Genomic DNA, 16756 nt, shown 5'->3' on the forward strand with positions numbered 1-16756 from the left:
TTTTTCCGTAGAAAAACCTCACCTATTAGAAGTTGTCACAAAGACTGACCTGCATTCTGAGGCTCAAAAGTAGCAGAGCATTAATCCTCTGTATACCCCTCCAGTATCTAGGTACGCAGACTAAATGAAAACAAAGTGAGGTATCACAAGCATTAGACAGACGTTACTCCCACCCACTCAAGAGGAACACCATCTCTGATTTTGCAGAAAAATGGAATGGTAAAGAAAAATCAGTTTCTTTCATTTGTGATTTATACAGCAGCTTTCCACAAGTAGCTGTCTTAGTTGCTCTGGGGGGACCGAGTCAAGACCACAGAAGCATTGAGCATTGTGCAATTCCCAGAGAAAAAGCCCAGCATTATGGACATAACATGTGCTGGCCTTTTCAGCTGCAACTGTGGAAAATGGATTGTAATACTTCAGAAGTCACAGAAATACTTTTATTAAAGTAAGAACTATTAGGAGCAAAGAAAAAACACCACACAAACTAGGGAGCTTTCAGCTACCAAGAGAAGGAATTTAAGATGTCTTCGGTTTTGACAACAGACTCCTGTTAGTGACAATGTTTCTTGTTACACAAAATTTACAAGTGAAATTCACAAGTTAGATTTATTTTTTCTTTTCATAAAGTATGATTTGAATTACATCATTTGCCTTCCAACTTGATCATCAGATCTACAAGGAAAGACATCAGGTACTAACAGATTCTTGGACATCTTTTTCTCCATCTTCTGCATCTTTTTCTTCTTCTACTTTCTCCACCTGAGGCAGAAGTCCATCAAGTTTCAGTAGCAACCCTTCACTGGTTGAAGATCTAATAACCAACTTCTGCACAAAAGGACCTAGAAAACAAGGAACACCACCAATTCACTCACTCTATCACTTCTCACGTCTTCAGGCTGATTTATCTTAGTACTAATCCATACTGTGTCAAGCACATGACCCGAATCAGAACTGCACCTGTAGACACATCCCTTCAGTACAGAGAGTTTAACATCCACCCTGGCAGACGGAGTTCAAAACGCAATTCCCACTCTGGCACCGTAAAAGGCACCAACTCGATGGCGACCTCACTCCTTGGGTGCCTCACCAGTTGTTGACATCACTGGTGCCCCTGGGCCTAAGAACATACAAGTAAAGCTTCACACACACACTCCTCCAAAAAAAAAAGAACTAGAGGTGAACTGAACTCACTTTGGGAAGTGGTCCTGATCGGCAAGATATGCGGGGCGAAATTTGTTCACCACCCAAATATTCCTACCTGACTAAGGGCACAAAAGAAACCATTCCTAATTCAAGATCCCATCATGAAATGCTGAGGGAACATTTTGACAAGAACTACAGAAATAGTCAGATTTCTTTATGGAAGATTAAATATATCTACATTATACTCTGAGAACATTTATCTGGTGGTATTTTTAGTCTTGCATTAGATCAAGTGACTTGCAGAGGAATGACATTTTAGTGATAATTACACAGCTGCATGAAGACATGCCATTGCACACGGAACGTCTAGAAGGAACTAAGGAACTGTAACTAATTGGTCAAAGTGACTGATTGTTCGCAAGCATATCTAGATTCCACTGTTGTAAAGAATCGTTAATTATCGAGTTTGCTTCCTATCGTTAATTATCAAGTTTGCTTCCTACAAACGGCAAATATTTTTAATTAAGCCAGTAGAAGACTCACCACGAGAATCAGGCTTGATAGCGCAAGATCAGTAGAAATGCTAAGACCAGAAGAGGTCACCCTTAACTAGGTTGGTGTAGTTCACATATAAACTTATTAAGGACAGAAATACCATTGGCGTTCTGCTTCTATTTACTCATATTTCAAGTCAACCAACCCCTCATACTTTTAATTTGGGCTGAAATGTTTCTAAAAGCATGTGTACTTGGCTTTTTACAGTCTGTTCTCTGTACAGTAGTTACTATTAACAGCATCGCTGGAAGAGATGCAAGATGATTCTTTTTGCAGACATTAAGCCAACATTAATATTAAAAAATTATTTTCTTAGCTTGAACAAGGCTATTCTTCCATAAAATTATGTTAATAAATCACCATTTCCACTCCAGCTAAGCAGATGACATTTGTTTAAAGTTTAGGTCATTATGACAAAGAGCAGATAGCGCATTAGTAGTTCACAGCCTGTGAGCAGAACCCACAGGAACATTAGACAGAATTCACACCTTTATTCCTTCGTAACCCGATGCTTTTGCTCAGGAATGAAAAAAAAAAAGAAAAAAGAGAAAAAGATTAACAGCTTTTTCTTTGTAGCAGCAGAAATTTTAAAAGTATCTTGGTTATAGAAAAGAAAATGGTGCTATACCTTCAAATAGGGCTAACTCAGTCTAGATGTTAACTGAAGCACAGGTTTTACCTAAGGCAACTGCGGGTGGATTCCACATTCAGATATTTTTTTTGCATTGAGCCACAACAGCATCACGTCAACGGGGTAATACCGACGCACACAGATGCTGAAGACCCCCGTTTCTCGTAAGGATTTCCTTGTATGGCTTTAATCCATTTAAGCATCAAGCCTGCAAACTGAGTTTTGTAGAACATCGCATTTCTTTCCTCACAGACACTTACGTAGCGCTGCGGTGCAATGAAGAACTCCCATAAATGAGAGCAGATACTATTCATGCCCTTACAGGCTGTCAGGTTCTTAGGTCTTGATTTAACGAGTGGCCTAACAGCTCCCTCCTCCCGTCCCAGTGCAGACAAAGCAGTGACATCATTTAATGACAACGCAGTAAAGAACACTGATTTCTTAATTTTGTTTGCTTTACTTCAACAACTACATTAGAGGAAGAGCTACTTACCGTAAGTTGATGGCTTGAACGTGCAGATATCATGGATAACTGTTTTCAGATTGGCAACTATCTGCTCAGTGGGCATATCCAGCTGAAAAAGGATAATGCAAAGTTAGCCATGGTGATACTTGAAGCCTCGATTAATAAATCTGAAAGCACTGGGTACATATTTATTCTACATTTGGACAGATTTTGTTTCTCCGTGTTCTCTGTTAAGGAGTTACAAATCCCGTTAACAGCCTTATACAAATGACTTGGAGGAAAAAGGTATTTTATACATGGTTATACGCTCATCATTATGCTCCATATTTGTACTCGTAACATTGAATTCCTACGGCTCTGTAATAACATGTAGCCTTAAATAGGTAAAAAGTCTTAAAAATCATTATATATGTACAAGGGTGGTGTTGGTTATTTCAAAAATCATACGAAAAATAAAGTATTTGAGGAAAGAAACTTCAAGGAGTAGCTGTCAAAGACCATAAAACAGATCAAATCAAAAAACACAACCATCTAAAATGGAAGGTATTACGAACTTCAGCAGAACCAAATGAATCATTTAAAATGATAGAGTTTCTTCCCCTTTTCTTTCCCATTTTAACGTATTACATGGAGCATCTGCTTTTTACATAAAGTGCATGGAAGCATTGAGCTCTAAACATATAGCCGTTCTGTACCTTCCCTTTTTACACACCCCTGTGTTCCCATCCATAGCACTTTGACCTTCTGACAAAAACTGTAGACTGATGGCTCCTCGTTCTGCCCAACGTCCTCATCTAACAGAGCGCTCAAGCACACCTCACTTCAGACACATACGTGATCCTCACTGGACCATTCAACTTGAAAGTGAACACTGCCGCCAAAAAAATTAGTATCTCCATCTTCCCTCATATACTGATCACCGTAAACCATGACTGCTATTCATCTCATCTGGACTCTCTTCAAGAACATGCAACTTATGACCAAAAAACAGGCCCACCTGAACACCCTCGGGGAGTCAAAGCCAGGACTGACCTCTCTCTCAGCTCCTGGAGAGCTCAACATGCATTTCTCAGACTTAATAATGGCCTGCTATGCTTTATTTAAGTTGCTATCTGGTCTCACCCATACCATCCACATATCTTTATCTGCATGAAAGATCAGGTTCTTTTTCTAGAGGTTTCAGTTATGGAATTAAGGGGGAAAAAAATAGCATTTATTCTCACAGAATTAATTCTGTTTCTGGGGTCTCCTCCTCTCCATCACCTCCCAATGTATCATGACCACATTTTATTAATATCTCATTTATCTATAAATGTATGCATTACTTTGCAATAGAAATACTGTTATACTTGACTACTCTCCTCCCAGATCTGGCACGTTAATCTCTCTTTCTGCTCTTCTGGCAGACGTACAATCCAAATGCAGTTCCCCTGTGACACAGGCCAGAACACATTTTTCTTTATCACTGTTATGCCGATTGGAAAGTGCTTAATCATTCATAAATTAACAGATGTTAAAATCTGTTTTTTAATGCTGAGCATTTCACTTCGCTGACAGACTCATCAAGTTGTATCGAATTCAAAATAAAGGAATACTCAGAACCATTTAAACAAAACCATTGGTAATAAATAATTAGAAACTATACTTTAAATGAAGGCTCAAATAGCGTTTGCTTCTCAACCTTACACTAAGGTCCGGTACAATTTCAGTGAGCTACTTGGCATTCATCTTCTGTAACGAAGTCTAGAAGCATTCGTAAGAGACAGAATTTGCAAGTTGCTCTAAACAAGTTACACATCTTATAAGGATTTAGAAGTACAACACATTATGAGACAAGACCCATCTCAAAATAGGAAGACATTAGTTAATATTCTGTATTTGTTAAGACAAGAAAATAGGACAGAGTGACTTGCATTCAGTCAGACAACATGACACATCCCAAGAGATCACATACCATAATTTACTTGAGATGCTGACAGCTCCATAATGAAGACAGGTAATGCTCAGAGGGTTCAAACTATTTCAAAATAGCTTCCACATCCAAACAAACATTCCAGCTTCCAATTAAGTATTCCACACTAAATCCTCGTGTATACGCAGTCGTGGTATATCACCACTTAGATATTTAGTTTAATTCAACCCTTGCCAAACTGACCAAAGCACTCTGGACCAGATCTTCAAGGCTGTGCAAACTACTCTGTTCAAATCGATTGCACGGAGAGCTCAATAGTTAAGTCCTGAGCCTTCCTGAAGAATAACCATGCCTGCAGATGGAGCAACTATAACTCAATTTCTAGTCCACTTTGCATAAATACAACCTAACCACCAAAGACCTTCAAAAATGATAGCATATACAACAGTTAACACAGAAATAAATTTTTATCTATCTTACCATTTAAAGTTTAGGACGCTTCTCTCTAGAGCAGCACAAGGTGCTGTAAAAAGGTCCAGGGAAGTTAGTTGTTCCCTTTTTTTTTTTTTTTTTTAAATAAGGACATGTTATATTTGCCTTGAAAGGGGCCTCCCACTAACTCTGCCACCTAGTGGGAAATTGCCTATTAGTAGTCAGCATTGCACAAGTTTCACCAAAACAGATCACATTTAAAACTTGATTCATGAAGTCTCGATGATTCTCATCTTGTAGGGGATCTTCAGAAGACTGCAACTGGCTAAATATGCAAATGAAAACCAACAAAGATTCCCTGCTGTTAAACACTAGCTTTAACCACAGAACTGCTTTTCTAAATTGTATTTAGGGAACAGTATCAAGAGATCATTCAGAACACCAAAGCTGTGCTGCAGACTTAACTACCAGGCAGTCTGAACATAACACGCATGTAAGGAATGGCAGTGATGGCAGGACCAAAACACTTGGTAGAAGATGAGAAATGACTAACGCAAAATGATTAACACTGGGCAAAAGAAAATTATTGCCAGCTATTTCACTCAGTGCTTTAAGAACCAGAGGGAAGGAAAATAAAGCTAGGAACTAACCAGTAAGAAAAACCACAAGTAGGCACTGCAAAGCTGTTCTACATGGCAGAAGCAGTACGGAGCGTGAGCACCACGCGGGATAAAGCGGAGAAAGGACTCCAGCATTTCAAATATTCAAGTTCAAGAGCGTGAACAACCTCCCTCCAAAAAGAGCGAGACAGCCAAGTCCAGCAGATGCAAAGATTATAGAGAATGAGGCTAACTCACCTTCTACATCACAACAGACCAAAAAAAATAATCCTGTTCCCGGGTGCAGGGGAGAGATGTGATTTGAGACATGCCTGATTACTATGCAAGATACTTAACAGTCTGGGAACCAGCAAATAAAAGATGACAAATAAAATGAAGTAAAACCCAGTACATATAATTTTATACATCGAAAAAAAAAAAGATTGAGCTACAGAAAATTAATGGAATCAAATTAAGAACAAAGCCAATCTAAGAAGAATAGAAAACCCCTAGAGACCCAGAATTTCAGGTTTGGCTCCCTCAACAGCAAGATCTAGAATTCCAACTATCCACAAAAAAGTTATTTATCTTTCAGTCAAACGCAAAACAAGAAATGAGTTCACGAAAACAGACATGAGTTCATAGCTCTGTTTTTCAAGCAAGTACCTTTTGTCTCCTCGTGCCCTCTGTTAAGAGATTTACCTTTTTCACCTATTTTACCTTGGGCAACAGCGAGACCTTTGTGGGGCACAATAAACTGCCAAGCAATTACCAATGGTAATTTGACCAGCATCCCGTAACAATACGCCACCTCTGCATCATCATATGATAACCAGATTTTCTCTTAATTTCAACACAAAACACTTGACTCTACTGAACTTGTCTTCAAATGCCTCCACACCAAATGTTAACTACACCTATTTTAAAAATGAGGTTTAGAGCTACTCCTAACGAGTTTTATTTTGCTTTGCAGCAGCACAACGTGACGACTCCATTACTTTGGGACATCAAGCATCTTTCATCACACAGCAAGGGCAGAAACTCACATCTCTGCTTTCAAGAACAAAAGGAAAGCCCCCGAACCAACAGGTAAGCACTGACAAACACCGCAGAACAACATTTCTGCACCATTTGCAGACTATCTGGAGGGCTGCCAGTATCAATAAGAGAAGAGCACTGGTGTATTTTCTGTGGCCTTGCTTTCATGTGTTCCAGCTCAGCTATGAACCTTCCTGAAAAGGTCAGAATAAGGAAAAAAAAAAAGAGAATTCTGTGTAGGAGCCTATAACAACATGGACCGTGCAGATAGCATTTTCTCATCCTGGCACTCAGTGTGGATGCATTTCTGAGCTAGCAGCCCTGTGCAGTCTGCAGCAAAGAAAAAAAACACATAGGCATAGAAATACCCTTACTGAGGCTGTTGGAAAGGGTCACTTCCTATTCCTAGTTTAACTTGCTAGAACTTTTTCCACATCCTCGGTCCCATTTTGTTCCAAACTCAAGCCTTTTACCAGTACAAGACTACTAGGAAGACATTACTCAGATACAGTCCAGCACCAGCAGGAGCTACGCAACACCTTCAACTCCAAGGTACGTGATTTAAGTCTGTCTTTCTCATCCTAGATTTGTCAATAGTTGGAACTGTTTAGAAATAGCACTGCAGACAGGCAAGCCCTTCCGCGTGATCTCTCAAATAAAGAAGAGCTCAGGTAACAAAAGACAACTGTCACAACCTATGCTTTTTTGCATTATTCCCCTCATCCCCCAACAAACATATTTCAACTCTCCAGCATTCGAAATGGCAAGAGTTCACAGCCCTCCCTCAACTCCGCGATTTTCCTCCCCCTCCTTTAAGGAGTTCGAAGCTAAGGATCCATTAGTCTTTTGTTTTTCTCTTTTTCAAGGGACACTGACACTTCAGGCCTTCAATCCCATTAACAGCCAATGGAGGTAGACGTTATTTCTAGTGCAAACTGGCATTTCTGTTTCCTGCCTTAATTCTCATTCCTATGCACCTCTACCTTCTGTGTACCAAATTTGAGAGATTTCTGGTTCAGCACACATCTCTCCCTACTTCTAACCCTGTGAATAAAACTGCGCTCCTGTAAACACATCCCTTCCCAGGAAATACATCCTTCAGAATAAACCTTGAAGTCTCACCTCCTGAAACCATCTTACTCTTTTCCACAAAAGAACCATTTTGCAGGCAGCTCTCTGCACAGAGAGGAGATACATTAGAAATTCCTTCCTGATGTCACATCTGGACCCTGATTTTTCTAAAGACAAGTCCATCTTGGGGAAAAGAGAATTTTGTAACGATCAACAGCACCTGGCCTGGACTCAAGACTTAATGACAAAACCCTCAAAAAAAAAAAAAACCAACCCAAAAAACTTTATGCTGCCCTCCGCAGATAGGTTTATTCTGAAGGAGATATCCCGAGTGTCGTAATTTGTTTCTCTTCTGCTTTAAGCTCCATGTCCTAAAAAGAACATTTACAGTCTCAGTTTCCTAACTTCAGATCTACTAATTAAACTTAACTGCTGCCAACTCCTGGGCTTTTCAAAGACATCTCAATTACTACTAAGGAAACACCACTGAGGCTGCTGAGTTATGTGGGAGTGCAGCATTACATCAAGCCACTGGCCATAATTGAACTAACAGGCAACACGAGACAGCAGCGCCAAAGGGAAAACATCTCTTTGAGAAACGCCAGCTTGGCAGACTCCCAGAAACATCTACGCTACTGTTTGGAATACGGCAATAGATCTTCGTGCTTCTGCGTAATTCATAAATTATTATTTTCTCACTGACAAGACTTAAATTTAAAAAGCTCTTGATTTAGCGGCGAGTAGATCTGCATAACCACTCAAGGCTCTCACAGCATCCCAGAGCCTTGCCTGCACTCAATTTCCTTCCAGCGCCGCTGCGCAACCAGTAGGAAAACTAGGTCAGGTAAGGGATAGTAGCTAGAGAGGGTGGAGACATTTCACACAAGCCATAACCACCGAGTCATCCCGCTGCACACAACTCAATACACAACAGTGTGACAAAACATACCACACTGTGCGTGGAGTGTTACAGTCACCTCTGCCACGTAATGGACATGAAGTTCACACAGATGAACAGGGTCTGTAAGCAAACCCTCATCCTACTGTTGCTGATCCAAGATGAAGAGTTCATTCGCAAGAACTTATTTACTTGTACAGAGTGACATCTCCGGCTGCACCAAATCTTCTGAAATGCCATGAAACTGCAGGGCTGAGCTGCCTAGACACAGAACCTAACACCAGCTCTAACACCAACATCTTACATCGGTAACAGGACATGGTCTTAACTTCAGAAACGAGCCACAGCTGCAGGACGCCACACTAAGCAGAATCAGCTGCAATTCCACAGGACACTGTCAAGACATCAGAGTTCTTCATTCACCTTCATTTCAAAAATGATTTTTCTTCTTTACTAAGCAGGAAGAAACTTGACAATAAGTTTAATTTGCAGGTCTTTTTAGGCTGATCTACAGTATTAAATGATTAAAGTTTAAGCAGTCCAAAGCAAAAAATAAAGTCACAATACTTGAAATCAAGACTGATCTATGGATTTGAGACATTTCACATGGTCCACTAAACTTAAAGAGCTAAAGATACTTCCTGCCTGTATCAAAGTGTAATATATAACACACGTCAGCAGAATAGTCCCAAAAACCTTAGGTTTAAGTGTCATATAGACAAGCAAGCCCTTGAAATTCAAACGTACAACTCAGAGCAGCGAGGCAGCATTAATAATCTTGCTTATCTCTAACAGCGCCACACAAAACTTCGGGGATTCAACGTCTTGTACACTTTCTTTCTGCACCAGGCTCAGTTAAACTAAAAATTAGGCAGTATTACAAAAAGACAGAAAGAAAACGACAAACACAGTTTGGAGCAGGGAAAATAAATAAAGAAAACAAAAACCATGAAGGAAAACATATTAAGACCTTAAAAAAAAAAAGGTGGGAGAAAAAAGTTCTTGCTTTTTGCAAGAACAAACAGTTCTTGCTTTTTGCTCCTGTCGCCTTAAAAAAAAAAGGGGGGAGAAAAAAGATGCTCTTACGCAACCCATTTTCTTACATGACAGCGAAGTTCAAGTTAATTTTATATTTCAGGTGTAGTGCAAACAGTTCTTGCTTTTTGCTCCTGTCCAGAACTAAAGTTAGCAAAATTAAACAAGTCTTCAATTATTGGTTAAAGTAAACACTTTTTGATCCACCTGTGCATGCTGACCATGGACTTTCAACCTATAGTTTATTTACTTTAAAAAAAAAATAATCCAATACACTTTATTTTACGCACAGAAGAGTGCTGTAAAAGGAGGAAAGGAGTGGACATCTATGTTAAGATGTCCACTCACAAGATTACTGGGAATAGTACCTTTTTCATCCTATTTGGTTCATTTTTATGATTCCTTGCCAATATAGTGGCAAAGACAAAGCCCATTCTTGGCATCCTTAACTTCCTCGCATCAGGTATGCCTTGCTCTCAGTTTTAGCGGAGCCATCTTCTATGATCGTACACTACGAACACACAGAGCATTAGCTGAAGAGTTAAGAGTTCCTTTTACTTCACAGGTCAGTTGAAGAACGTGGTTGAAAATCTTGGGAACACACAGATTAAAAACATGCTTTTCCCCCTCTTTTAATACTAACTGGTTCTGCTCAGTAGAAAAAACTTAAGAACTCTATATACAACTTACTCTTGCTATTCTTGTCTTGATTACACGCTCATCTTCTACCACGTACTCAAGGCCTTCTCTGAAGAGCTGCAGCATTTTGGGAATATCATGGCCCAGAGAATCTAATTTAAAAAAAAAGGGGGGGGCAAAAAAGTTCTCTGAGTAATGCTTGTTAGCGTGCCTAAGTGTGGTATTAGTCAAGAGAAAATACAGTCTTTCAATTAAGGCAGTTAAACTCCAATCAAAAATGTAGTTTCATGGACAAGACAAAGGTGTCCTCATATACACTATTTAAATAATTTCTGTCTTCCCTCCTTCCTCCTTAATCAGCAGACATGAATAGCTAATATAGCAGGAAACGTAACTAAGACTTCACTTCAAATAAGGAACCTGTTTATGTATATATAAAACAAAGCTTTATTACTCAATGCTATAAAAGCAATTTGAAAGACAAAACCTACTGAGTTAGGTTTAGAACAAGCCCCAAGTATTCCTTGAAAACAAAGTCTACAACTACATAACAGCAAGGTAACACACTACCTGGAACACACTGCCCCAATCCAGCCATTCCCACAAGTCAAGGCAGCAGTTTCCTTGCTGCAAGGGCTCATCTGACAGATTTACACCGACACTCAATCGCTTCAAAGCAAAGCATTACTTCTCCCACACATCTTTCCACAGCTCCAAGACAAATCGGCTCTGGACAAGCTACAAACCAAGTTCATAATGGCATATTATAGCTTTCATTCGTTCCAAAAAAATATCTGGAGTATTCTCGGTTGCAATGTTTTTCACAAGTTAATAGGTTTGTGCCAAATGTTCATAAACCTAAAAATACTGCCTCCAGCCTGTAAAACGTTAAGAAGCTGGGGTAGGGAAGTGAGATGTGTGGTTCAAGACTCAGTGCTTTCACACAGCTGGCACAGGCTCTTTTTTTTATTATTTTTTTTTTAATATTTGAAATAGACTCCTGACACATAGCTAAAAAAAGTTAAGTCAGCAAGGGAGGACAAAATTATTGAGACACCGATGTTTGTTGCTGTGAAAATCTGACCTGAAGTGGAAATGTCTTGAGCGTTATGAAAACGGAGAGACCACGCAGATAAGGGAGCAGGCTATACTAAGGAAAAGCATAAATAACTCCGTTGTTGAGGAGTAATGAACAGGCAGAAGCAGCAGTAACAGTCACGAAGCTGGGATCCAGACAACTGCACAACAATCTCAGTGATTATATTTTTTTCAAGTTGGTTCTATTTTCCTGGTTAACTGCACAATACTATTATGGTTCATAACGGCTGGCAAGCACAGGAGCAACCAACAGGCAAACTTACCTTGATTCTAATCCCACATTTGCCTGTTGTAGGAGAAAAGCACAGTTCTAGATTCCTCAAACTAGTCTTATCTAAGATGAAACAAGTGGTTCAGTGACATACAGTCCGATACTCAATGTAATTATGCATTCTCAGAAAAAAAATTTCAATGTCACCTCTAGAGTTAAATCGTGTTCACTACTTGAAATTTATACGAAAGAATCGATTCTTACTTCTTTTTGTGCTTGGGTATTTTCGTCTTAGTTTGTTCCTTAATGGTATTAGCTTAGGCATTATTGCCGGAACAGCTATGTAGAAGTCCACTTGGATTTCATCTTCCAAAATCTGCAATAAAAACAATTAAATATATTTAGGAATACAATAGATTACCTCAGTACACTGGTTGACCTACAACCATGTCCAAGCACAGAAACCCATCTCTCACTCTTCACACTGGTTGCTAACTTCAAGCTAGAGTTTACTGGACATGCCGTTTCTTGCTCCCTCCCCCTCTAAGTTAACATATTTATATGCTTCTTAAAAAAAAAAAAATGCAAAAAAAATACCCATTTGATTAATTCGACTCCTCCCACAACAGCAGCACCATTCTCTCGAGCTATTTCAGCTTCTTGCTCATTCTGTTGAGAGAACAAAAAAAAGTAATAAGATCTGTACTACTAATTAGTCTTTATCAACAGCACTGCATAGGCAATTTATCTTGGGCAACTGGGTATAAGAACAGGCTATTTACAGGTTAGGAAAGAAAGAACAGTTTAAGGTAACCAAAAGACCTAAAATATCTAATGCTAGCGATTTAGTATCGGAGCAGCAATTCTACTTCACTGCGGGTCCCAACAAGAAGCAACCGTCAATTCTTTAGTCGATTTCTACTGGAGAAGAAGAAGAAAAGCCCGTCTCATTTGCTCAAGAGCTCTATCCAAAGCCCTTTCTCTCCCACCTCTATTCCCTGGAAAGTACAGCAAACCATCCACTGGATGGAGCTAACATCTTACTCTAACCTTAGAGAAAAGCAGAGAACTTGCTACTAAAACCAGCTCTAAGATAAGGCTATTCAACTTCTGTAAGTGCTATTACACTCTGGCTTCTAAGACCATTTAGAAGTTCATCTCATCTGTCCTCTGTGCGGTTTCCCTTTTAATAGTCTGAAATACAGAAAGGTAAAAGGCACCAGTTTCGTAAAAACATTGTCTCAAGCCGATATTCATGACTCAAAGCCAGAATCACTATAGCAAGTGTTTCAGTCGCTCAACCTTTTTCCACTTACACACTTTCACAAGGCACAGGATCACTCAAAATTCACGTGGGATAAGAGAAGAGAGAAGGTTGTGAGATACAGCACCAAAGACCAACGCTCTGGTCTTCCTCAGATAGAGAATTTTACAAAAATTAAGCCCGAAGGGTAGTCAACTAAATCTGTGACAATTCTCTTGGATAATCTCGTACAGATATATGTAGGTCTATTCTGTTGGAATAATTAACTATTGAAGGACAGCAGCAGAGGCTGAAACTAGTCTCATACAGATGCTACACACTGCTCTACACACCATTTCACACTAGTGAACTCCTAGGAGAGCAGATAAAGGTTTTGGGGAAGAGGGCTGTTAAGTTGTTGAGGGGTTTTGAGAAGTTACTTTGCCCCTCCTCCCCGAAGGTATCCTGTTACAGCACAAGTTACTGTGAATAACACCCGCTTCCAATCTGCACTGCCTAATAAGGCTTAAGACAGGAGGGTTGGACACCGCCGCTACACCAAACCGTCTGCCTGTATTACAAAAAGGTGACAAAGGTTTTAATCTATAAGTGATCTTTAATCATCTCCTTAGTCACATCTATGCAGATGTTTGATCCCGAAGTGCATGGCTAGAATAATCTACATACAAATAAAGCTACCATGATGAAGGAAATGAACGCATGCTAATACATTACAACGCTGCTGAAGATGAATCCTAGATGGACTTAAGAGTTCACAGAATTCACAGAATTGTTAGGGTTGGAAGGGACCTCTGGAGATCATCTAGTCCAACCCTCCTGCCAGAGCAGGGTTGAGTTCTGTAAAGTATTTGCAGTCTATTAAAGGTATAGTACTTGCATGGGAACTAGTTGTAAGAGTATACGTAACATGCACAAAGCAAGCAATTCAGGCTTACCCACCTCTGTGAAAACCAAGACCTTATTCATTTCATCTGTAAAGCGATGCGGAAGAAGAACAGTGCTTGCAAATGGATCCACTTTTTTCTATGAAGCAAAGAAAGAAAAGGATTAAAACAAAAAAAGAAATCAGCACTTAAGGGCAAGTTATACAATTACTTGGAGCTGGTGCCCTAAAGATTTAGCAACCTTAACCACAATTTCTTTGCACAGAGGTCATAACTAACAAGCACGATGCTTAAGTTTCGACTGCTTTTTTACAGCTGGTATATACTCAAACTTAAGAGTCATTAATTAATTTTGCTGCTGCTTGCCCAAGAGAAAAAGGCAGGGATCAGCAGCTCCAGTGTATGATTGCTGCCAGGCTCAGGTGCAGCCAATAACACACTGTGCTGTAGTTGCAGCTTATCTAAGTGATGTTTCTGATGCAACAGCTGACGCAAAGTATCAGCAAGGAAGGTGTCCCTCACCAAACCTTAGCAATACCACACAGCCTCCGAAAGCAGGACCAAGAGCTGCATTTCTTGAAGCATGACCTTAATTTCTAGCTCCAAGGAACCCCTGGTATACTGAAGGGATATTTAGTTACACATTCAAAGAAACCAAACTCTTCACGCGGCCTGTTTTCTACTTGTGGGGGAAGCAGAAGGACTTTTAGAGAAAGACGGAGCTGGGCTAGACCCCTTTAAATCAAAAACATCATAGACAAACAAGCGATAGCATACTTGCAAAGAACATTATAAAAAAAAGAAAAACAAACACAAAACAACCAAGATGAAGGACAGAGGTGGGAAGAAGCTTGTCTTCACACTTCGACCTGTTACAATCATCCCAGAACAAAACACACACATGATTTTGGTAACACATCTTCAAGTGTAAAGCCCAAACAGATGTAAAGCTTAGTTTGATCAGTTCTGTCCAGCCTTGAATTTCAGTCACATAATTGCCTATTTTCAAAATCCTCAATGGTGCTATCTTCACCTCAGGAGTATGAGGGACATGTAATAGTTATACATGTATAAAGGTACAAAGCCACCTGCAAAAGCTCAACTTATTCTGACAATCAGAGAAGCCACAAGGGGCAGCTGAGAAGGCCGACAGCAGCATCTGCTTTGCACTTAAAACACAGCCTTCCCATGTTAAAAAAGAAAAAAAAAGTATCAAAATCCATATATACTTCCAACGTACCTTCTTCTGTAGTGCCATATCTAGGAATACGTTAATATAGACATACTGTTTGGGGTAAGTGAAGTCCAATTCCTGAAATTTCTTTAGCATACCCACAGCCTCTTCCACATCATACGACGGCCGCTCATAATACCACGTTAAGTACACGTCATCCACAGGCTTGCTCATCAGAGGCCACCTCCTAGTTACTTGTTTCTTTTTTGTTTCTTCCTGCTTGGTTTTTCGTGAACCTTTTTTTGGAGTTCTACGACAAACGAAAAATATTGTTAGGTCATGAACCAAAGACTTCCATGTGTGTTCCAAAAGAAAAAAGCAGATGTTGTCATGTATTGCTCATTAAGTGGCAATTAGTAATCAAGGAATGTTCTTTACAATGACGAACAGCATCCCTAAATTCATCCCAGTCACTTGTCTCAGATGACCAAGACAGAAATCAAACATTCAGAAATCAAAAGCTCTAAAGGCAACTAAGCTCCTCAAACAACACAGCCATATTTATGCAGCACTGAACCAAGTTAATGACCTGCTACTGTATCAAAGCAAAACCAGTTTAAGATAACACACTTTTACAGGTCTTGCCTTCACACGACCTGGCAGTGGGTACTCTGCCCAACCTGCTTCTAAATACAAGCAAATCCCACACATCTTCCTCATAATGAAAAGGAGCCCCACCTGCAAGGTTTTTCTTCTTCTTACAGCAGATCATAGCAGTCCCACCTTTAAAAAAGGTTTCTCCTCCCTTGCCTGTACTGTTTTGCATGCAGTAAAGAAACACTAGCCCCAATCCTTATCCTCCTACCTATTTCCAAAGGCTCTCATCAATGAAAAAAAATATTAAAGTAACAGGCAGATGAGATACTCCGTTCCTCTGTTAGCTACAGTAAAAGAGTCAACAACACTTCAGAACACTTGGTGTACAATCCACTTCACTGTCCTATAGACAGAGGTTCGTTTTACTTCTCCCACTTACACTGAAATTTTAAAGAAATGACAAATCAAACAATAAAAAGCAACCTGAAGCAAAAAGAGGAACTGTGTGAAACAGATGCCATAAACTCACCAGCTATCATGCTGACAGTACTCCTTAAGCTATAATCCAGCCATACCCTCTAAAAACACACACCAAAAATATCAAGTAAATGCTTCTCCATAACTGCGACATTAATTACTACAAGATGAAGAGAATACACTCCCTGCAAGTCCAGCTTAAACCTTAACTCTCAGGCTGTTTCTCTAGGAGCTAACAGCTTGTGAGATGCCACCACAACCAGCTCGGCTGTTAAAGTGACACTGCAGACACCGAAAAAAGCACAGACTCCCCCCTACCACCACCAGGCCCCCCTGACATTGTAAATATCCAACGGCCAAGACAGCTGCTTCGGAGGAAAGGGAACGCACTCACTTGTCTGCCGCAGCGTAGGGCCGGACGGGCGGCGCAGCGCTCACCATGGCAGGGGCAGCGGCCAGGCGGTGGTCGAGCCCGGGGAAGATCCACCCGCGATGGGGGGCCAACGCTACGAGAGAAAAGAAAACATCGCCTCAGACAGGGACCGTGGCCTGGGCCGGCCGGCCAGCCGGCCTGGCCTGGCCTGGCCTGGCCTTGCCTTGCCGGCGACCGCCCGCCCCCCCCGCCACGA

The 16756-nt window shown here is 40.3% G+C and overlaps 1 protein-coding gene across 1 annotated transcript in view; it reads right to left on the reverse strand.

The window, feature by feature from the left end:
* Positions 1 to 690: 690 nt before the first annotated feature.
* Positions 691 to 16756, reverse strand: part of MRPL1 (mitochondrial ribosomal protein L1) — a 17623-nt gene continuing 1557 nt past the window's right edge. The window contains exons 3-10 of the mRNA XM_009880633.1: positions 16522 to 16633; positions 15120 to 15363; positions 13935 to 14018; positions 12329 to 12400; positions 11996 to 12107; positions 10474 to 10574; positions 2826 to 2907; positions 691 to 842 (exon numbers count right to left, since the gene is read on the reverse strand). Of these exons, the coding sequence (XP_009878935.1) occupies positions 691 to 842; positions 2826 to 2907; positions 10474 to 10574; positions 11996 to 12107; positions 12329 to 12400; positions 13935 to 14018; positions 15120 to 15363; positions 16522 to 16633 (959 nt within the window). The remainder of the gene's footprint in view (positions 843 to 2825; positions 2908 to 10473; positions 10575 to 11995; positions 12108 to 12328; positions 12401 to 13934; positions 14019 to 15119; positions 15364 to 16521; positions 16634 to 16756) is intronic.

The sequence above is a fragment of the Charadrius vociferus genome, unplaced genomic scaffold, assembly GCF_000708025.1.
Source record: "Charadrius vociferus isolate BGI_N301 unplaced genomic scaffold, ASM70802v2 scaffold1010, whole genome shotgun sequence".
Taxonomy (NCBI): Eukaryota; Metazoa; Chordata; class Aves; order Charadriiformes; family Charadriidae; genus Charadrius; species Charadrius vociferus.